Below are 24,213 nucleotides of genomic sequence, written 5' to 3'. Positions count from 1 at the left end.
TTTCAATTCCACATCCCATTCCCATTCTGATATGTCTATCCACGGCCTTCTCTACTGCAAAGATGAAGCCACACTCAGGTTGGAGGAACACCACCTTATATTCCATCTGAGTAGCCTCCAACCTGATGGCATGAACATTGACTTCTCTAACTTCTGCTAATGCCCCACCTCCCCCTCGTACCCCATCCGTTATTTATTTATATACACACATTCTTTCTCTCTCTCCTTTTTCTTTCTCTGATTATACCCCTTTGCCCATCCTCTGGGTCCTCCCCCCCCTTTCCTTCTCCCTGGGCCTCCTGTCCCATGATCCTCTCATATCCCTTTTGCCAATCAACTGTCCAGCTCTTGGCTCCATCCCTCTCCTTCCTGTCTTCTCCTATCATTTTGGATCTCCCCCTCCCCCTCCCACTTTCAAATCTCTTACTTGCTCTTCCTTCAGTTAGTCCTAACGAAGGGTCTCGGCCCGAAACGTCAACTGTATCTCTTCCTAGAGATGCTGCCTGGCCTGCTGTGTTCACCAGCAACTTTGATGTGTGTTGCAAGTTTTTTTAGTTTGTTAAATATCAACATCCTTTGTACCAATTAGGACTAAAAGGCAACACTACTTTTAAAACCACTTATAAAACTCATTCAGAGCCTAGCCTGGCAGTGAAAATGAGCAGGATTAATCCTAGAGCCTCTAAAGCAATATTTATAGGTGCAGTAAACTTCAAGTTATTGATTCATAAGACCTAACACCACTCTGTGGAAAGGATTAGTCAGATAATTAAAGTATTGAATCTTTTTCTGCTACCCTCAGAAAGCTCTATCTGCTTATCATAGGTGTTATTATTGCATGTTTCATTTGGATGGAAGAACAGGACCAACAACAGCAGTCTCAACAACCAGCATGTACAGCAGCTGGGCCTAATAGAAGACAATGGGCGAGTGGGACTACTCAAATGGTGAGCTGGCCAAAAGTAATTTCCTTGGATCTATAATATCAGAGGGCTGTTTCTCTAAGTAGGCTGCTGCAGATTGCAGCTTCCCAAAACAAGACCTTCTGCACCAGAGGGACATGCTCTATTGGTGGTTGTAAAAGTCACCATAAATTCATTAGTTTGCTAACTTTTATAGTATCTAATCTCACTCTCCTCATTATTACTGAAATTAATTGCAAGAAAGTTTAAGAACCTTTAACAATGGTTAGCTTCCCTCGTGCCTGGGATGTTACTGACGGTACACATTGCTACTAGGACACCAGAAGATATGGCAGCAGCATCTGTGAATATGAAAGACCACTTACAGATGAATAATCACAGAAAATAGATTAATCAAGATTCCGTAAGGTACTTAAACGGTTACAGCAATGCTTTCCTTCTTTCAGCACTCAATCTCTTTGCAACTCTTTACCACGCTGCATAACAATTTGGAGTTTTCTACAATGTAATTTACAGATAGTTATTTTATACAATGACATTTTATTGTTTTACTTACAATCAAGGCAAGAGAGTTTGTAGGAAAAATAGACTTTTTTGCTTAAGCGGTCATTACAATGCTTGAATTTTTTTCATACCACTAATATTCACCTGGGAAATACTAACTTTTCATCAACAAAAAGAGTACAAAATTATCTGAAGTTTTTTCCTCTCTGAGAATTTTAATGTTCTAAAAATATACAGTGCATTACACATTGAGTCATATTTTAAGGCTACTGAAACCAATCACTGGGTGGAGGACATTGTGAGTGTGTCAGATCATTGAGATCAGACCCTCACTAATGCATCATTAAAGGCATATCCCTACCATTCAATGCACAGTTCAGGACAGGTCTGCTTTGTTACTTAAGATGCTGGCTAGTTGTATATTCAGGAAGCTATCTAACAAGAGGTATATTTTGGTGTCTGGGAGTTTGCATTCAGAAGCTTCTAAACCAATATTAAATAAACAAAGCAGTTCTGCTAATTAGGCTGTGCTAATATTGTAAATGTAAGTTTGCAAAAGTTATCTATCTTCAAAAACACAGGATTCTCAGAAGCTGGAAATCCAGAATAACATACACTAAATACTGGAAGAACTCAGCAAGTCAAGCAGTAGTAATGGACAGGAATAAACAGTCAACATTTTGGGATGAGACATATCATCAAGGCCCTTCAAAATGAAGGTCTCAGCGAAATGCTGACTGTTTATACATCTTCATAGATGCTGCCTGACCTGCTGAGTTCCTCCAGTACTTTATGTGTGTTACTCTGTCCAAATTAAAAAAACTGTAGTTAATTGTTTGTTGTTATTTTTGTGTTTAAGAAGTATAAAACAATGTGTCAAGAGACATTCTAGATTCTTACCAGACGATCTGCTGCATTGAATAAAGACATATATATCTCCCAGGTTACAGCTTCCACGTGGCTCAGTTTAGTCAGCCATTACATATTACAAATCTTTTGAACAATAATTAATTTATACTACTCTCCTATATATCCACATAACACATCAAATTTTTAAATTAAACCGAGCTACCCTTTTAATGGTTTGATAAAAGCGAAACTTACATACCCCAAAAAGGTAAAAAATACCCAATATCATTCTTTCATATAGCAAATTAAGTTTTTAAAAACTTTTCTTTTTGCATTTTTCGTATTTTTATTTTTCTCTTAATACTATTCTCCATTTATTTTACTTAGCTCTCCCACCCATTGCTTTCAATGTAAATTTAATAAAGGAGGCATACTATTCTCGATGTTAATTAAATCCCCAATTGCCCTGAAATAACTGCCTTGCAATTATAGCAAATCACAAATTTATACATGAAGCAGAGGATGATAAAAATATTATCTTAATACCACATGTTTTTGCCTCATTCTAGCAATATTTATACCACTTGCACATGGATGGAATCATTAATCTAGGATTGTTGTGTAGGAAGATAACACCAGAGGAAGCACACCCTAGTTTTACTATCTGATTACTTTCCTCCACATTGATCTGGGGTTGCTCAGGAGACATTAGAAATAGTTCAAAGTTAATGTTTTCCTACCTTCACCTGTTCCTGCTGTATGACAGGGGCTGCCACTGCCATGGGATTTTGGGTATAAACCTGGTGGTATGGTGTTTGAACACTGTGATCAGCATAGGGCTAAAGGCGAATAAAAAAAACCCAGTTACTAACTTAGAATCAATGACTTAAAAATACCATTTTACCAGTAACCTAATATGTAGTGAAGTTTGTATATTAAGTATCTACTTCACTTTGTAAATGAAGCTAAACTAAGGAAAAATTGCAAGTGTAATTATAAGCCCTATCATCTTACAAATAAAAGACGAAAGTATGAACAAAGCATCAAACAAGTTAGGAAAAATATAGTGAGCAGGAGTCAAGCAAGGAGGAATGAATTTATTTTGTGCTTTCAAGCAAGTATATTGCATGAATTATAAGTGTAACAGAAAGTACTACTGCCCTGAACAAGACTTGTCACTAGTCAATGATTATTTCTACAATTATCAGGCATTTGGAGCTCTTATGTTTTAGACCAGTGTTTCGTGAGAGATCGTGATTAAAAAAATAAAATGTTTTTTTGAACTTCGCACAGCGTGTGATGCTAACACTCGCAGTGGTGGGCAGTGACTGAGCTGCCCTGTGAGCAATCTCGTGAGAGGTCTCTCAGCCCACTATGGCAGTGCGCAATAGGACCATATTTATTTGGTTGAATTCATTCTCAGTTTCTGACACAAGATAGGGGAGGCTGTTGGTAATTGGTGAACTCGGTATTGCACGGAGGGGAGGTTGGTTAGCTGATGAGGAGCGTGAAGTGCATTTTTCAAGCATTGAATGTACTCGCCCAACTTGGGGCTGTTATGTCAGCCTCTCCCTCCCAAGAGTTACTTCCTCTAACTTCCCCATACATGCCACTGACTAGCTTACTGGAGCAAACAAACTCTACTGGTGTAGTAGAAAATTAGAGTGAAATTTTCATTTTAAAAACTGGAGTAGATGGAAGAGGAGGATTCTAGGCCTATGGACAATTCTGATAAGGCCATTTAGTCATAGTCATACTTTATTGATCCCAGGGGAATTTGGTTTTTTGTTACAGTTGCACCATAAATAATTAAATAGTAATAAAACCATAAATAATTAAATAGTGATATGTAAATTATGTCAGGAAATAAGTCCAGGACCAGCCTATTGGCTCAGGGTGTCTGACCCTCCAAGGGAGGAGTTGTAAAGTTTGATGGCCACAGGCAGGAATGACTTCCTATGATGCTCTGTGTTGCATCGCGGTGGAATGAGTCTCCAGCTGAATGTACTCCTGTGCCCAACCAGTACATTATGTAGTGGATGGGAGACATTGTCCCAGATGGCATGCAACTTGGACAGCATCCTCTTTTCAGACACCACCGTCAGAGAGTCCAGTTCCACCCCCACAACAGTTCACTGCACTACTCAACAACACGCAAAAAAATTCTGTCTTTACAATGAAAGCTTATCAATGGGTTTTAGATGGACTGGTGATCCAAGTTGGTAAGGTTTGTAAATGATTGTGAAATTCAAGAAAACTTTTTCTGTTGCAAAGAGCTGCCCGAAACAAGCAAAGGCCAAAATATATTTAATGTTTTGTCTTCATAGCTGGAAACAAAAGATCTGGCTTGGAAGAACTGTGTGGCATCTATACTGATGGTGCCCCATCAATGGTTGGCTCTACGAGAGGTTTTGTTTCTCTTGTTAGAAAAAAAGAAAATCCTGACTTTGTCATAATACACTACTTTCTTCACAGGGAGGTGCTCATGTGAAAAACTCTTGGAAATGAAATGAATAAAGTTCTGGATGATGCTATACAAATGGTTAACTTTATTCAACAGACCAGTTTACTCAAGAATGTTTAAAAAAAACTGTGAAAACCTGGACAAAGAGCACACCAATCTCCTGCTACATACAGAAATCTGGTGCCTCATCAGACGAAGTGTTCTCCAACAGTATGTTTAAGCTGAAAGGTGATTTGCAGGAGTACTTTCAAGAAAATAGGACGCCAGATTTTGCTGGGTGTTTTGATGATGAAGAATGGCTGCAAAAACTAGCCTACTTACCAGACATTTTTCATCATATAAACCATTTGAACAAGTCTCTGTAAGGCACTGGAGAAAATGTTTTGACTTCTAGTCACAAGTTTCTTGGATTTAAAAGGAAACTGAATATTTGGAAAAAATCACGTTACAAAAGGAAATCTTCAAATGTTTCTACTACTGCTTGGGCTTGAGATTGAGGAAGGATATCAGAAAGTCTCGAGTCTTATTGAAAATCAACTAGACAATAATTTTTGGATTATTCTATCTCCAAATTACTGATCACGCTAATGTATCGTAAGCTGTAGATTTAGTAATTTTTATGCAGGGGTTCCCTGAGACCTGCAAATTTCCAAGGGTTTCTCCAGGGCAAAAGGATTGAGAAAGGCTGTTGTAGACCACAAGATATAGCAGCAGAATTAGGCCATTTGGCCCTGTTAGAGTGAGTTTTTGGGTAGATGATTCATTTACACTTAAATGACTCTGGCCACCAGTCTTCTATTTGACAAAGTACTGTGGAGAGAGTTCACAACAATGCATTTCCTAAAAGCTGTGAATATCGGCATACAGGTGTCCCCCGCTTTTCCAACGTACGCTTTACGAAACCTCATTGTTACGAAAGACCTACATTAGTTACCTGTTTTCACTAACAGAAGGAGTTTTCACTGTTATGAAGAAAGCAGCGCATTGCAGCCAGCATTGCTTAAACACGTGCCTGAGCATCCGTTAGCAAGATGAGTTCTAAGGTATTGGAAAAGCCTAGAAGAGCTTACACTTAGCGTAAAACTAGACATATAAGCGTTTCGATCGTGGTGAACGAAGTAAGGACAAAGTGAGTTTGGCTTGTGGAAGGTGACGAAGATGATGTTGAAAAGGATTTGGCATCCCATGACCAAGAACTGATAGATGAAGAGCTGATGCAATTGGAAGAGGAAAGGACAACAATCGAAACCGAATGCAGTAGAAAGTGAAGTCGTCCAGGAACTGAATGTGAAGCAACTGCGTGAGATTTTCGCTGCAATGTTAAAGTACGACTTTAATTTTGAAAGGGTACGTCAGTTTAGGGCATATTTGCGGATGGTTTGAGTGCTTACAAAGAACTGTATGATCGAAAAATGCCAGAGGCTACAGTCAAGCAAATTGTCATTTTTCAAGCATTCCACATCAGCCACAGCAGACGATGAATCTTGACCTTTGACATCGAGGCAGGCAGACAAAGACGAAGATGACCTGCCTGCCTGATGGAAACAGACGATAATGAGATGACACCCCAGTGTACCATCACCCCAACCCCCAGGCCGCTGATACCGATTCGCGGGAATGCAGCAGTAGCCTGGAGGCACCCAGCACATCAAGAAAAAAAAGCCGAAATAAACAAGCTAATTAATTAGGTACCGCTCGGCATGTAAATGTTGGCCCAGATCAGAGGCGATTGCGTCGTCTCTGATCTGGGCTGACATTTACGTGCCGGGCAATACCTAATTAATTAGCTTGTTTATTTCGGCTTTTTTCTTAAAATTAAGGATGTGCTGGGTGCGTCCTGGCCACTGATGGGCCCCTGCATGCTTCGCAGATCAGTATCGGTTCACTGCCCGGAAAGTGGGGGCCACTGCACCACCCCAACCTCCGACAACTCAGCCTAACACACCATCATCAGTGTGCTCGGCGCTGTCTTCCTAATTCCGATAAGTGATACTACACTGTACATACATTATTTCTACTTTATATAGGCTGTGTATTTTTATGCATTATTTGGTATGATTTGGCAGCTTAAAGGTTACTGGAGTGTTTTTGCCGAGAGCGCTTGTGTGAGATTCTCACTATGGAGAACAGTTCAGGCAATGATTGTAGAGAAGTACTTCTACTTTATATAGGCTGTGTGTTTATATCATTCCTGCTTTTACTATATGTTACTGCTATTTTAGGTTTTATGTGTTATTTGGCATGATTTGGTAGGTTGTTTTTGGGTCTGCGAACGCTCACAAATATTTCCCATATAAATAAATGGTAATTGCTTCTTCGCTTTACGACATTCCAGTTTACGAACCGTTTCATAGGAACGCTCTACCTTCGGACGGCGGGGGAAACCTGTACTAGCCAGACGCTGTGGATGGAAGTGTGAAGTTTACAGGTAGTTTCAAAGACAGTATTAACTGTACTTTATAATATTAATTGTCCTCTATGTTAGCATGTAAAATACCAAATAAATGTATTGTGGATTTAACTTGCATTCCTAAAGGCTGTGGATACCAACCCAGACATGTTGGCATCGGAAGGAAAGGATGAAGTCAGAAGGTGTGATGTTTTGTATGTAGCTTTAAAAGGAAGCATTGTCTATGCCTTATCTATAACTTTTTCAGTAGCGATTGCCTTTGTGTTTATCATATAAATATCAAGCCCACATTGGGCTAGCAGACCTTTCTACCGAAAGCGTCTCCATCTGCTGTACCTTGTTGTGTCGAATAAAGAAGCTGCTTTGTATCTACCAGTGACTCTGTCGCTCCGGTGATTTCATCCACGCTACAACAGGCCCATCGAGTCTGCTCCGCTATTTCGTTATTTTGGATAGGTTGGGTGAGTGGGCAAATTCACGGCAGATGCAATTTAATGTGGATAAATGTGAAGTTATCCACTTTGGTGGCAAAAATGGGAAAACAGATTATTATCTGAATGGTGGCCGATTAGGAAAAGGGGAGGTGCAACGAGACATGGGTGTCATTATACACCAGTCATTGAAAGTGGGCATGCAGGTACAGCAGGCGGTGAAAAAGGCGAATGGTATGCTGGCATTTATAGCGAGAGGATTCAAGTACAGGAGCAGGGAGGTACTACTGCAGTTGTACAAGGCCTTGGTGAGACCACACCTGGAGTATTGTGTGCAGTTTTGGTCCCCTAATCTGAGGAAAGGCATCCTTGCCATAGAGGGAGTACAAAGAAGGTTCACCAGATTGATTCCTGGGATGGCAGGACTTTCATATGAAGAAAGACTGGATGAACTGGGCTTGTACTCGTTGGAATTTAGAAGGTTGAGGGGGGATCTGATTGAAATGTATAAAATCCTAAAGGGATTGGACAGGCTAGATGCAGGAAGATTGTTCCCGATGTTGGGCAAGTCCAGAACGAGGGATCACAGTTTGAGGATAGAGGGGAAGCCTTTTAGGACCGAGATTAGGAAAAACTTCTTCACACAGAGAGTGGTGAATCTGTGGAATTCTCAGCCACAGGAAACAGTTGAGGCCAGTTCATTGGCTATATTTAAGAGGGAGTTAGATATGGCCCTTGTGGCTACGGGGGTCAGGGGGTATGGAGGGAAGGCTGGGGCGGGGTTCTGAGTTGGATGATCAGCCGTGATCATAATAAATGGCGGTGCAGGCTCGAAGGGCCGAATGGCCTACTCCTGCACCTATTTTCTATGTTTCTACGAAAGTGCATGACCATACACTTCCTGTAACCATCATCCAAATTAGTAAAATATAATGTAAGAAGAATCGAGTCTCAACACTTACCCCTGTAGAACACCACTAGTCCCCAGCAGCCAACCAAAAAAAGGATCCTTTTACTCCTTCCGTTTGCCTCCTGCCAGTCAGCCACTGCTTTATCCATGCTAGAATCTTCTGCAAAATACCATGGGCTTATAGCTTGTTAAGCAGGCTTATGTGTGGCGCCTTGACAAAGGCCCTCTGAAAATCCAAGTACACATCATCAACTGATTCTGCTTTGTCTATCCTACTTGTTATTTCTTCAAAGAATTCTTCTTCTTCGGTTGTCCATCAAAATCCAATGATGACGTCCACTCCTTTAACGGTGAGATCTTTGATGACTATACAGTCCTATCCTGGACCGACAAGCTCTATTATAGTGGTGGCAACCACGGCTACATTTCTCCTGGCTCTCTTCTGCTGTCTTCTGGTTGTTCTTTCCATCTCCAGAATACAAACCCCGTCCCTACACAGCTGTCGCCAAGTGGCATGGTCAGCAGCAACATCCTCCAGGTCCCCGGGTCTAATCTCGTACTTCCTTAAAGCATTCTTCATCTGATCCTTTTAGCGCTTCTTCAGCCCTCCAGCTGAGTATTGACCATGATGTAGCTGGCCGTATGACACTCTGCGGGGTAGCCGACATGGGGGCATCCTTATCCTTATGGGAGCCCCAGCCACTGCAGCTGGCGCTGGGTGATCATGGCCTCAATCCTTCTGCAGTTGGTCTTCACAAGTATTTCAGTATGAGGCACCCGCTCACGCCAGGTAATGCCCAGGATGCGCTGGAGGCAGCTTATGTGGAAGCGCTCCAAAGACTTGATGTGACGGCTGTAGGTCACCCAAGCTTCACAGCTATAAAGGAGAGTGGTGACACAGACTGCTTGGTATACGGCAACCTTTGTGGAGGGACGAAGGCTCCTGTTCTGAAAGACTCTACGCTGCAGTCTCCCAAAGGCAGCTGATGCCTGTTTAATGTGGCTCTGGATGTCGTTGTCAATGCCGCTATCCTCAGAGAGAATGCTCCCCAGAAATTTGAAAGATGGCACTACTGTCAGCTTTTCATCACCAACAGTGAAGGCAGGTAGAGTGGGTGGGACACTGGTACTCCATTGGCAAACCACTTCTGTCTTGGTGGTATTGACAGTAGGCCCCATCCTGCTGTATGCTCTCACCGCCACAGCACGGACAGTTTGAAGATCCTCCGGAGTATGGGCCACAAGAGCACAGTCGTCTGCATACTGCAGCTCCAGAACCCGCTCTCTACAGTTACAAGAAGACTCATCAAGCAGAATTTTCCCTTGAAGAAACCATGCTGACTATGGTCTATTTTATAATGTGCCTTCAAGTACTCTGAAACCATATCCTTAACAATCTACTGCAACATCGTCCTGACCACTGAGTTCAGACTAAACTGCCTGTAATTCCCTTCTTCTTCTCTCCCTTCTTGAAGAGTGGAGTGCCATTTGCAATTTTTCCAGTTTTCCAGAACCATTCCAGAAACTGATTTTTGAAAGATTGTTAAGAGTGATCTTTGGGTTTAGGCCATTTACCTTTAGCAAATGGCTTTGGTTACCAGTGTTCCGTTCCTTGAAAATGTATTGTGCATTTAATTTGGAACAATATATTCCTAAAAGCTGTGAATCCCAGTCCACAGACACGACTGGCGTCTGTGGGATGGATGCGAATCAGAAGGTGTGAAGTTTGTATGTAGCTTCAAAAGAAAGCATTGTCTATACTTTGTAAATATAGAATTGTTTTTTGTTTTTAACAAATAAATGTTGAGCCCCACGTTGGAACAGCAGACCTTTCCACCAAAAGCAGCTCCATATGATAAGTCTGCTATACCTTGTTTTGTCGAATGAAGAAGCTACTTTGTATCTACCAGTAATTCTCTCCGGTGATTTCATTCACACATTTGGTGTCAGGAATGGGAGACCTTCATGACCTATCGTGGCCAGTGATCTTAGCAGTCTAAGTGAGTGAGTATTTTCTAAAATAGCACTCACATTTGGATCTGTTCGGGTTGGTGGTACATAGGAACACGAAGTATCACAAACGTGGAGAGATGAACTGGTATATATAAAAGTAGTGTGTGCACGTGCCATGTGTGTTTATGTAAGTGAGGAAACTTTGCATGTTAACTTGATGAGACGGAGCCACCAGTTGCAAAGGGTGGTTACCGATGGTTCGAGATGCCAGGTGGGGGCGTGTATACTCATTCGGGGAGCTGCATTTTAGTGTACATTTTGCAAGTGTGATGCAAAGGAATACAGCATGTATCATGAATTCAGGTGCTCAAAAGTGGCAGACTGCAGAGTAAATACTCTACAGTTTTAACTATGTGCTGCTTAACTGGTACCCGTCTTTTATATTTTGCGTAGTGTGGGCATTAGTGTGGATGTATTTCAGGGAGAGGTTTTACCCCATATATATCTGTCGGGATGGCACCTATTGAGATCAAGCAACGTCAGGTTGAGAACCCTGATGATTCAAGCCAGCCCTTGACAACGATTACAAACATTCATAAGCCCTTCACCCCCGGGGAGAAACAGAGCATTTTGTCAGAGATGCCCTCACTTAAAGTAGCATGTGAGAATTCAGAATTCTGGTGTAAGCTTGAGGAAATGGTTGAAATTCACCAGATGCACCCTAAAGATGTACACGTGTTGGTAAAAGCGAAGTGCCCAAGGAACATGTGGGACAGGATGGCCCAGGGCATGTGGGATGGTACCTGGGCAACTATCGGGAACACCAGGAATCAAGGAAGATATTGCTTTTTTAAAGGGAAAGTGAGGCTGCGAATGGGGGGAGGTGAGAGTAACTGGGGAATGATAACGGCAGTGATTCAAAAAAACAGATGAGACAGCCATGGATTATGAAGAACGTAAATATCGAGCGTATGAGGAGAATTCTGGGTTGGATAATCCAGGGAGAGGTGACCAAGTCTTCCTGAAAATGCTGAAGGAAGGCCTGAGCTCAGCCCACCAGGAAGTTTTAGATTTAAGCATAATGGTGGGGTCGACCTACTCTGCGACAGTTTTGTGGACGAGTGAGATAGACTGAAGGAAATGCAAGAATGTAAAGTGGCTACAGTGGGTGCAGCTGCTGTGATGTCCCACAGTTTGTTTTGTTTGCCAGTGACCAGGACACGAAGCAAGGAACTGCTGGAATAGACGTGGGAGGTAAAGGGGTTGAGATGCAACAGGTGTGGGCATTTGGGACATGGTTGGAGGCAGTGTCCAGAACAGAGGAAAGAAAAACAGGTGAACATCACAGCAGACACACAACCTCTCACCCATCGGTGCCCAGTCTGACCGTTGGTCAGATCAAAGATCTAGTAAGGACGGCTCCTAGGTCAGAAAAAAATGTGGCGGTAGGCCCCACTGCCAATTCTGGTGACCCATGGATGCCCACAACAGCAACGTTAGGGGGACAGCAATGCAATATGTTAGTGGACACAGGGGCATTGGTATCAGTAACAGACCTACCCTTGCCAACAACCGGACAGGCCATTTATATTAGGGGTGTAGAAGGGAACACAGTGAAAGCAGAAAGAAGCGAGTTGCAAATACTAGAAATCGGGGAAGTGCAGCTTCCAGTGCATTTCTGGGTACGTTCAAATATCGAGGGCACTATCCTTGGAATAGACATCCTAAGGGAAGCAGGAGCTGTTATAGATTCGAGAAAGGGAGAAATAACATGGACAAGTCAGGGGCCTCGTGCGCAAAAAGTTCCCGGTTGTGTTGGGCACGTGGCCAAGTGGTTAAGGTGTTCGTTCGTCTAGTCATCTGAAGGTCACTAGTTCGAGCCTCAGCTGTGGCAGTGTGTTTGTGTCCTTGAGCAAGGCACTTAATCACACATTGCTCTAGTCTGTGCGAGGAGTGGCGCCACACACAGACTTCCAATCTATGCCTTGTAAGGCATGAAAATACCTGACACAGACCTCTCATGGTCTGAGTTGATGTCGCCACCCCCCCCAACCCACGGGCGGTGAACACAATACAACCAACAGAATACACAACCTGGCTAGCATAGTCGCAGTTGCCTGGATCACCAGAGACTGGAACCAGGACGGTGTCTATGTGTTACTTTGTCAGCAGTTCCCAGCAGTGTGGGCTACACACAAGCAAGACTGTGGCCAATTAAAGATAAACCCAGTTAAAATAGGGGAGGGTCTGTATAAACCCCATAAGCAGTACCCTATAAAAACTGATGAACTGACAGCTGTCCAGGGTATAGTGAAGGAACAAAAATAGTAGGGGATAAGCAGAGAGACTGTGGCCACTACTAACTCGCCTATATGGCCAGTAAAGCCCAGTGGACCATATCCATTAACAACAGGCTATGCTGCCCTTAAGACCATGCCAAAATTGCATCCCATAGTGGCAGGCCCTGCAACAATCCTGAATGGCCTGTCTCCAGAACATAAAGTTTTTCCAGTCCCTCCGAGGGCAGACATTACTGCGAATAAGGCAGCAGAGGAACAAGAAGCAATTGAAATTGCTATTGCAAGTGCACAGGAAGAAACGACAGAAGCCAGTTTAGTAAAATTATATGAAGAGGAGAGGTGGCGGAGAAAGGGAGCAAAGGAGGGACCAGATGGGAGCTGGGTACATGGGGAGGTAAGAGTCACAGTGGCCTCACCATGTATTAGGCAGACATTACTGAAGTTATACCATGGGGTAATTACGCTTACAGGGATAGAATGACACAGTACGTGAAAGACCTTTGTAATCAACTTAAAAGTGTTGGAAGGACCGAGCGAAACAACAGTAGCACATCGCTGATCAAGAGGGAAGAGAGGTACCTTCCACAGTCTGGCGAAGTCAAGGTGAGGGTGCTGCCGGAAAGGCCAGGGCTTGCCCCATATGGATATGACCACAGATGGTACTCTTAACCAACAATGCTTGCGTGTGTGCAGACTCAGCAAGGCAGCCAGTGGAAACACTGGACTCAGGTTAACGCATACAACTCACGCTCTTGTTGCTCCCACAGACACAGCGGGGATCAAGTGTACCCAGTAACCATGTAATTACAGAGAACCTAAGAGAGAAACACCAGCCGGCCATGCCAGACCTGACCACAGCTGATGAAAACATACCCGAAGGAAACGCAAAGGCAGAAGACCCCGAGAGCATGACAGAAAACCGTGAACAGCATGCTAAAATGTGATGATGATGGTACTCTGTAATGAAGGTTGGTTGCTGAAGATAGATGATTAGTTTAATAGCATAGAATAGAAAAGATATTGGAAAATAGATGGAGAGGGATTTTTTAAAAAGTTAAAGCAGAGACAGCAAGTTCCACAACATCAATAGCATTTCAGACTGCACACAGCATCTGAAGGCAGTCACCTCCAGTCTCAATGAGGAACTCAGCCTTTGTAGCAGTAGGGCCAGTGATCGACTGGACAATTCGGAAGGGGGTGCCACCGGGGAGAGGTTCATGTAGATATTGACATAATGACCACCCTAAACCCTTCCTGTTCATCGATGAGAGGGCCTGTGGATGCTCCTGGGAAGAGAGTTTCAATGACCAGAGAATGAAGGGGTGAAGACAAGGAATGTGATTAAGCTGCAATCAGCCTGCAGGGAAAGAGCTGACAGGTACGAAAGAAGAGGCATTTCTAAAGACCTGTTCAAATTCCTGGAACAACCTCTCTACTTAACATTTGGTAGGTAGTGATTAGGGAATGCTAGGGTAGATATCGAGACACACAAAATTGTGTGTGTGGTGGGGGGCAGAATTTTGAGGCAGGGCATTTTTGCTGCCCTATTTGAGTAGATCCTCCTAGGTTGGCCTTTTCTGGTACAAATTTATTTTTGTCCAGAAGGGCCAAGAGGAGGGACTGTTAAGGTGATTTTTGGGTTTAGATCATTTACATTTAGCAAATGGCTTTGGCTACCAGTCTTATGTTTCTTGAAAATGTATTGTGGATTTATTTGGAACAATGCATTCCTAAAAGCTGTGAATCCCAGTCCACAGACGCTGCTGGCGTCTGTGGGATGGATGCGATCAGAAAGTGTGAAGTTTGTATTTAGCTTTAAAAGAAAGCATTGTCTATACTTTGTAAATATTGAATTGTCCTTTGTTTTTAGCAAATAAATATCGACCCCCACATTGGGCCAGCAGACCTTTCCACCAAAAATGTCTCTGTATGATGCCTGCTGTACCTTGTTTTGTTGAATAAAGAAGCTGCTTTGTATCTACCAGTAACTCTCTCTGGTGATTTCATTCACATAACAAGATCATTATTAATGCCTCCACAATCTCTCCAGCCACCTCTTTCAGAACTCTGGGGTGTACACCATCTGGTCCAGATGACTTATCTACCCTCAGACTTTTCAGTTTCCCAAGAACCTTTCTCCTTAATAATGGTAACTTCACACACTTCATGACCCCTGACATCTGGAACTTTCACCATACTGCTCATGCCTTCCATAGATACAAAATACTCGTCCAGTCCGTCCACCATCTCTTTGTCCCCCACTACTATCTCTCCAACAACGTTTTCCAGCAATCTGATACTCACTCTCGCCTCTGCTTTACATATCTGAAGAAACTTTTGGTATCCTCTTTAATATTATTGGTTAGCTTACTTTCATATTCCATTTTTACCTTCTTAATGACTATTGTTAGTTTCCCAATCCTCTAACTTCCCACTAATTTTTGTTCTATTATATGCCCTCTGGCTTTTATGTTGGCTTTGACTTCTTGTTAGCCGCAGTTGTGTCATTTTGCCTTTATAATACTTTGTCCTCTTTGAGACGTATATATCCCATACCTTTCAAATTGCTTCCAGAAATTCTAGCCATTGCCGCTCTGCCACCATCCCTAGCAATGTTCCAATCAATTCTGTCGAACTCCTCTCTCATTCCCATGTAATTACCTTTACTCCACCGTATTACTGATAAACTTGTTCTCAAATTCAAGGGTGAATTCGACCATTTTATGATCACATGCCCCTAAGGGTTCTTAAGCTCTCTAATTAATTCTGGATCATTGCACAACACCCAATCCAGAATAGCTGATCTCCTACTGGGCACAACCACGAGCTGCTCTAAAAAGCCATCTCATAGACATTCTAGAAATATCCTCTCTTGGAATCCAGCACCAACCTGATTTTCCCAATCTACTTGCATATTGTACATTGCCCCTTTGACATGCATTTTCTATTTCCCATTGTAATTTGTACACCATATCCTTGATACTGTTTTGGGGTCTGTAAACTCCCATCAGAATGTTTTTACTCTAGCAGTTCCTTAGCTCTATCCACAATGATTCAACACCTTCTGACACTATGTCACTTCTTTCAAATGATTTGATCTCTTTTTTAACCAATAGAGCAACGTCACTCCCTCTACTTACTTGCTTGTCCTTTTGATACAATGTGTATCCTTGGATATTAAGCTCACGGCTATAATTTTCTTTCAACCATGATTCAGTGATGCCTACATCATACATGCCAATCTACAACTGTGCTACATCTACCTTATTCAATAGCCTGCACTCATTCAAATATAACACCTTCAGTCCTGTATTCATTCTTTTTGATTTTGTCCACCTGTTATGTTGCAACTCATCCTGTTGACTGCAATTTTGCCCTACCATCAGCCCCTCCTTGCTAGGAGTTTCACTACACACTGCCTCTGTAAACCAACTACCTCATCTTCAGTACTATCACTTCAGTTCCCATCCCCGTGCCAAATTAGCTTAAACCACCTGAACTACCTGCCCACAAGGATATTGGATGCCCCCCCACCCCCCCTTTCGCATTTGAGTGTAACCCGTCCCTCTTGTACAGGTCATACCTTCCCCAGAGAACATCCCAATGATCAATAAATCAGAACCCCTGCCCCCCTGCACCAGTTCCTCAGCCGCAATTCACCTGCCAAATCATACTATTCTTACCTTACTGGCACAGGCAACAATCCAGATTACTACCCTGGAGGTCCTGTTTCTTAGCTTTCTAACTAACTCCCCAAAATCTCGCATCAGGAACCCACCTTGTCTACCTATGACATTGGTGTCAATATGTACCAAAACTTCTGGCTACTCACTCTCGCCCTTGAGAATGCTGTAGACACGATCTGAGACATCCCTGATTCTGACACAGGGAGGCAACATACCATCTGGCTGTCTCCATTGTGCTCACAGAACCTCGTCTCTGTTCCTCTGACTAAGGAATCTCATAATACTGCAGTCTTCTTCACTGCTCTGCTCTTCTGAGCCGTAACAGCAGACTCAGTGCCAGAGACTGTCACTGTGGCTCCCCCCAGCAGGTGGTCCCCCTCAAGAGTATCTGAAATTATATGCTTATTATTGAGGAGAACCGCCACTTGTGTACACTACACTAGCTGTGCAATGCCCCTCTTTCTCCTGAGTCACCCACTTACCTGCCTGTAGCTCCTGTCTATCACCTCCCCATTCTCCCATAAGAGTCAAACGTTGTCAGGCTGCAGTTTGGTGCACCTGGTGCAGATGTGTTTATCTGGGAGACTGGAGGTCTTTCAGACTTCCCACATCCTAGAGTACAAAGCACTGCCCTGGAGCCATTCTCACTAATCTACTGTGCCCTAACACATAAGGAATGAACAAACAAGGACAGAGAGAGTAACTTACAAGACAGTGTACCTCATCCAAGCCTGATCTCGCCTAATGAGCCAAAGCCACTCTGAACACTGATACCCAAACTGAATGGCCATTCTGCTTGTACTTGAATTATTCTTATTGGTCCTTTCTAATGAATCCCTCTTGCTGAACAGTTGCTCCCCAAATCAGAAAAGCTGTTGTGAAACTCTGCCTTCAAAATCTTAATCATCACCTTGATTAAAAAGCTCTTTTCATGCACCCCTGGTGTGGATTGTCCAACTCAGAGAAAACTGGCTCAAAGCTCAGCTTTTTAAATCTTGAATGTGGACCTGACTGAAAAGTAGCTCTTTTACGCACTGCTGCTTGCTGACTGATTGCTCCTCAAATCAGAAAAGCTGCCAGGAAACTCTGGCTTCAAAATCTCAGTCATTGCCCTGATTAAAAAGTAGCTCTTTTCACACACCCCTGGCATGGATTGTCCAACTCCTATCTTGTCGAACAGGCACCAGGAACAGTTCAGTGCATCTTAAAGTGAAGACAGAAAGTGTGAGAGAAAGCGAACAGAAAAGAAGATATCTTTAATGTTCCTCTCAATGGCCACGTCAGTTCCAAGTACATAACTCTGGATATTGCAACGTCTCCAGCTGTTGAAGTTAATTCACTAGTCACAAAGTTGCGAGGGTAAAGAAAACCTTGAATCACTTGACTGATGCAGGTCCTTAGCCATTACAAAAAGTGAAGTTTGACAGAGCAGGACTTTAGTCCAAGAACTGAAAGGAAGAGATCAGGGGTTAGAGTTTAATCTGGGGCCAGATTACTGAAACCAAGACAGATTAGTGATTGATAGGTGTAGTGTAAAATGAAGTGTGTTTCCCAAATCTTTACTTTTACTGATTTCTTTTCTGACCCACCATGCAGATGGCTTACAAGTAAGACACTTGCACAAAAAGAAACAGCTGTCACCAGTGGAAGATGATACTTTGCTTTTTGTTTCCTGGGCCATCTCCATGGATTGAAGAGATAAACCCTACAAATAAACTATGCTTCTGAACATTAGGATGGGAATGACTGCAAGTCAAGTTTGAAGTTGTGTTTCAGTTTATTGATACCAAAACCTTATGGTCATGCTATAATTATCCTGGATTACGTTAAGCATTTTCCCCACAAAACAGTACAGTGAAAAACTCTTGAGATTCAGTGGTGTGCTTGGGTAGAAGGGGTACTGTTAGCCCAAGGGTCTAAAAACTCAGTGAATGTTTAAAGTCAGGTATGGAGCTAAGAGCAACATGGAATGCTAGAAACGCTCTTCCAGTGTCATAATTCCACTACTACTACATTTTGATTTTCTAATGATATCAACACAGTTACACTCATTAGGAGAGCACCAATGAAACCAAGTGCAATGAATGCAATGTGAACAGTGATTGCAATGACGTGGGAACATTCTCCCCCATTTTTCTATTCTTGGGTACGACTGATTTTTACAAATTACAGCTTTTGATAAAGTCCTGCAATAAAAGATGAATATATGAGAAACCAATGTTAGTCATGAAAGAGAGACATCAGGAAGCAAACAAAGAGAATACACATTTAATTTACATTCGTAAGCAATACAAATGGAAAGACAGATAGCAACAGAAATAAAAAAAAAATCATTTTGTTCTAAATTTATTAACTGGCATGACAGAGAAATACATGTTTTCGATTTGCTTAACTAATTTAGCATTTTTACCTCTGGTATTGAGGCATCCATCACTGGAAGTGGAGGTGGAGCACATCCTCCATCCTGAGACATTTCCATTGGTTGATATATTACCTCGGATGGTTGTAAATATAACACTGAGGTAGTGGAAGCTGGTGACTAATGCAATACAAAAAAGCATTATAAATAGCACAGCGTTTGCCATAATTGCCATCAGATTTTCTCCAGATTAAAATACCAGTTCATTTGAATACATTTAGAAAACACTGATGTATATACAAGGCAATGTAGAAAAAAATATCCAGGTTCATCAGTAAACAAAACTCACCAACCCCTTGTGTCAATGTTTTAACAAAACTCAGTACATCTCCTTCCTGATGTTCCTGTATGATACCTAAATGACACATAGGCATTTCTGAACAGAAATTTAGGCCACTAATCTTGAGGGCCGTTTCACTTTCATTAGTCACTCAAGCCAAGAAAGTGAATGTCAATTCCTTTTCATCTCAAGTAACAAAAAAACTAGTCAATCTTTTTAATATTATTACAAAATGTAACAGACAAGCATGACTATGGGGAATCCTTTTTAGACAAGATTGAAATTAAAAATGCAGAGTTCCGGAGTGGTCTGCTTAATCACTTAATATTCCGACTGGTTGTATATTCAGGAAACCTTCGAAGAAAAAAAATGTTTTGGTGTCTGGGAACCCGCACTCCCAAGATTTTAAACCCATATTCTGCTTGCTGCCTCGCGATGTTTACTAGCTTTGCACTGAACTGAGGCTGTGGCCTGCTCCAGCTGCAGTGATGCCTGGCTTCGTATCTGTGGTCCTGTGACGTTTACTCAGCTCTGCAATGAACTGAGGCTGTGGCTTGCTCCAGCTGCAGTGATGCCTGGCTTTGTGTATTTCATAAAACTTCAGTTCTGAATGTTACTTGCTTACTTTTATTGTTTGTATTATTTTTTGACGGTCTTTTTTTTAATGTGTTCTTTTGGGGTTCCTTTGTTTTGTGGCTGCCTGTAAGGAGATGAATCTGAAGGTTGTATAATGAATACATACTTTGATAATAAATGCACTTTGAAAATTCAAAGCAGTTCTGCTGGTTGGATTACACTACTATTGTAATTGCAATTCTGCAAAGTTATCTGTCTATATTCAAAAATATCAGATTCTGTAGAAGCTGGAAATCCAGAATAGCTTAGACTAGTGATCACCAACCGGTTGATCGCGATCAACCGGTCGATCTTTGAGACTTTCCCAGTAGATCCCGAAAAGGAAAGAAAAATAAATATATAAATACTGCTGTAATGTGAGCATTATAAAAATAAGTAATACTAATTAGGATAATGGTAATATAGCAATACTCACACGACTGAAAGCTGTTTATAAAGAGAGATTGTGTCTGGGTTGTGGGGTTTTAGTTCTGTTCTATCTGCCCAGAGCACACGTGTGTATAGCTCCCCGCCATGCACCGTGGTAAAGACTGTAAGTAAAATCCCACTTACAACATGCTGGAGGAACTCAGAAGGTCGGGCAGCATCCGTGGAAACGATCAGTCAACGTTTCCGGCTGGAACAAAGGGTTCCGGCCCGAAACGTTGACTGATCATTTCCACGGATGCTGCCCGACCTGCTGAATTCCTCCAGCGTGTTGCGAGTGTTTCTTTGACCCCAGCATCTGCAGAGTATTTTGTGTAAGTAAAACCCCGCAACCTGGAAGCAACCTCTCTTTAGAAACAGCTTTGCATAGCTGGAGTATTGCTATATTACTATTATCCAAATTTGTATTAACTTATCTTTATAATGCTCACAACACTTCTCCCCCTTTAAATTCCAACATTCCCCAAATGTAAATAACTGGGAAACAAAAAAACAGTGGTGCCATTATCTTGCGTACCTCTGAAACTTATACTAGTGTCTCAGTAACAGCTTACCAATACAAAACACCTGAAAAATGTGGCAGATTCAACATTCAGTCTAACAAAGGAAACTGTCCATTCAAATATTCAGTCTGTCAGGAGGTTTGCGAGGGCGCTGTGCTGCAACAGATGAAAATTATGAAATCTAAGTACAGGAGCTGTCTTACTGACAGACACCTCACAGACTGTCTCAGACTGGCTGGTCTGTAGCTATGAGCCAAATTTCAGGGAACTAGCAGAAAGTATTCAGCCCCACTCATCACACTGAGTGCAACAGTCAATTTTTATTCATTTATTTTTCGTGTTGAAATAAAATTAAATAATGATACATAGAATTAAAGGTGTTGTAATGCGAACATTATAAAACTAAGTAATACTAATTAAGATAATGGTAATATAGCAATACTCTCACTACTGAAAGCCATTTGCAAAGAGAGGTTGTTTCCGGGTTGTGGGGTTTTACTTCCGGTCTTTTCTGCCCGGTGCGCATGCGTGTGACTAAACGATTTAGTAGGTCGATCTTGCCTTTCACTAAGGCCGAGGTAGGGGATCTTGGGCTTAAAAAGGTTGACCACTAGCATAGACTAAATACTAGAGGAACTCAACAGGTCATGCAGCATCTACGGAAAGGAATAAACAGTTGATATTTCAGGCTGAGACACTTCATTAAGACCCTAAAATGTCGACTTTATACTCATGTATTACCCCTTATTCAAAATATTGAAAATTGTGAAAGTTTTTCAAAAATATGATGGACTTCAATAAATTTTGCTAGTTATTTTTGACAAGATTCATTAACTTCAATAAAGAAGTTAAATTTCAGTTCTTAAAGCACAGCAAAAACTGCATTTTAAAGGAAAATACAGATGTTGGAAACAGTTAATATTTCAGCTCAATTAACTTTTGTCAGTTTCAGTTCTCTTTCTGGTTCTACAACAGCTGCCTGGCCAATGAAGAAGACTTATTACCAAGCAATTTACTAAACAGTAGAATATAATCAAAATTTCGAACATCACCATTAGTCGGTTAGCTATCAGTCAAAAAAACAGTATTTATTTTACCTGGGGTAATCCCCATTGCCATTGCCCTGTTAGACAATGAGCTGGTGCCTGCAAAACAAAACAGCAAATAATCAAATATTAGATCAACAATAATGCCCTGAAAAGTTTGATGCCTTTTGTTGATAACATCATGGGTTAACCAAATGCTGTTAATAAAAGCCATACATATAGACTTTCAGTGGGAAGATTCACCAGACATTTTTAGTTTTCCCCTGAATAAAATGACATTCTCTCATTGGGGGGGGGGGGGGGTGGGTGGAGATGGAAGAAGGTTTGCAAAATCTAACAACTACAACCATTTAATTAAACCGGTCAAATCCGTTGAGAGGATGCAGGCAGTGAGCGAATTATCCCTTTTGTGCTTCTTGATCTCGTCTCTTGAGATTCAGTGTCATGCAACACTGCCACTTTGATCTAGCCCATGCCTTCATTAACCAGGTCCAACACTCACCTTTATTGGATTTTACTCCTCCTTACATGTCATTGGGTTTGGAGGGGTGTGGCCAGGGTTAATGGGGCTCTGTGCCCCCTTGGACCTTAGGATTAGGTTTGAAGGTAGGGCTGGTGAATGTATATGTGGGGTTGGGAAAGATAAGGTTGTGGAGTTTTGTGTGGTGAGGATGTGGGGCTCTGGCAAATAGGGTAGTGTAGTGGCTGTGGGTTTGTGGGGGTGCGCCTCGGGTTATGATCTTTGCAACCAAATATTAAGCACTATTTCACTGAATGAATGGATATTTCAATGATTGGAGGTGGGAGACTGTGTACCACGTTACTGTGGAATGGATAGATGACCAACCGAAGAACTGGGTTTTTGCACTGTCTGCACAAAACCACAGAAATATTCCAAATATTGTCCAGAAATAACTGACAGAAGGTTGCGGGAATATATACAGTGCCTATAAAAAGTATTCACCCACTTGGAAGTTTTCATGTTTTATTATTTTACAACATTCAATCAATGGATTTAATTTGGCTTTTTTGAGACCATCAATAGAAAAAGACTCTGGTGTCAAAGTGAAAGCAGATCGCTACAAAGTGATCTAGATTAATTACAAATATTAAACACAGAATAATTGATTGCCTAAGTATTCATTCACCCCTTCAAGTCAGTATTTAGTAGATGCACCCTGGCAACAATTACAAACTTGAGTCTCTGTGGAGAGGTCTCTATCCGCTTTGTACATTTGGATATTATTATTTTTCCCTATTCTTCTTTACAAAACTGCTCAAGCTCTGTTAAATTGCATGGGGATTGTGAGTTAACAGCCCTTCTCAGGTCCATCCACAAATTCTCAATTGGATTGAGGTCTTGACTCTGACTTGGCTACTCCAGGACATTAACTTTGTTGTTCTTAAGTAATTTCTGTGAAGCAATGGTTTTATGCTTGTGGTCATTGCCATTCTGGAAAACAAATCTCCCAAATCATGGTTCTTTTGCAGACTGCATCAGGTTTTCCTCCAGGATTTCCCTGCATTCATTTAATCCTCTACATTTACAAGCCTTCCAGGGCCTGCTGCAGTGAAACATCCCCACAGCATGATACAGCCACCACCATAATTCACGGTAGGGATGGTGTGTTTTTGATGATATGCGGTGTTCGGGGGCCAATTGAGTGATCCAGTGCTCTGCTACCTCTGGGGCAGTTCAATGGGGTTTGGAGTGGAGTGTGGCCTGGAGATGGGACGCGAGCCCATGGTCGACCTCATTGCTTCTCGCTGGTTGGGGCATTGAGGGGGTGTTCATTGCTGTCTGCCATTTGACTGGTCTTTCTCTCCCTCTCGTTGGTTGTTGTCTTGGGGATGGTGGAGGAGGCATCTATGTTGCTGGGGTTGGTTGACAGGACTGTGGACTCATTTTGGGGGACTTCGATGCTCACGTTGCATGTGTTCCTGGATTCTGGTTTCTCTTTTATTTGCTGGTTTTGGGCAATTTGGTCAGGGCAACCAATGTGGACAGTGGCGCTTTGGCAAGGGGTGGCCCTGCGGCCTGCACTGGCTAGCAACTCGGTGCTAAACTGAACTGAAATGAATACTACTGGTTTTAGGTTTGACATTCTATGTGTTGTTTGTTTTTTGCTGTATGCGCATTTTGTTCTTCTTATCGCATGTTGGGTATTTGATGTTTTCTTGAACGGCTTCCATGGAGTTTGTTCTTGGCTGCCTGCAGGATGAATGAGTTGTATTCTGCATACATAATTTCTGTAATGGGTTTGTAAAAATGCTGATGACACAAAGGTTGGGGGTGTTGTGGATAGTGTGGAGGGCTCTCAGAGGTCACAGTAGGACGCAAAACTGGGCTGAGAAGTGGCAGATGGAGTTCAACCCAGTTAAGTGTGAGGTGGTTTATTTTGGTAGGTCAAATATGATGGCAGAATATACTACTAATGGTAAGATTCTTGGCAGTGTGGAGGATCAGAGGGAT

General features: G+C 42.1%; 1 protein-coding gene across 1 annotated transcript in view; it reads right to left on the bottom strand.

Moving 5' to 3' along the window:
* Window positions 1-24,213, bottom strand: part of LOC134348479 (protein boule-like) — a 116,467-nt gene that overhangs the window by 18,950 nt on the left and 73,304 nt on the right. Inside the window, exons 8-10 of the mRNA XM_063051929.1 lie at window positions 21,792-21,839; window positions 18,841-18,969; window positions 3,017-3,115 (exon numbers count right to left, since the gene is read on the bottom strand). Coding sequence (XP_062907999.1) covers window positions 3,017-3,115; window positions 18,841-18,969; window positions 21,792-21,839 — 276 coding nt within the window. The remainder of the gene's footprint in view (window positions 1-3,016; window positions 3,116-18,840; window positions 18,970-21,791; window positions 21,840-24,213) is intronic.

Source organism: Mobula hypostoma, chromosome 6 (genome assembly GCF_963921235.1).
Source record: "Mobula hypostoma chromosome 6, sMobHyp1.1, whole genome shotgun sequence".
NCBI lineage: Eukaryota > Metazoa > Chordata > Chondrichthyes > Myliobatiformes > Myliobatidae > Mobula > Mobula hypostoma.
The sequence above is the reverse complement of the archived record's forward strand: the minus strand, read 5'-3'. Positions and strand labels throughout refer to the sequence as shown.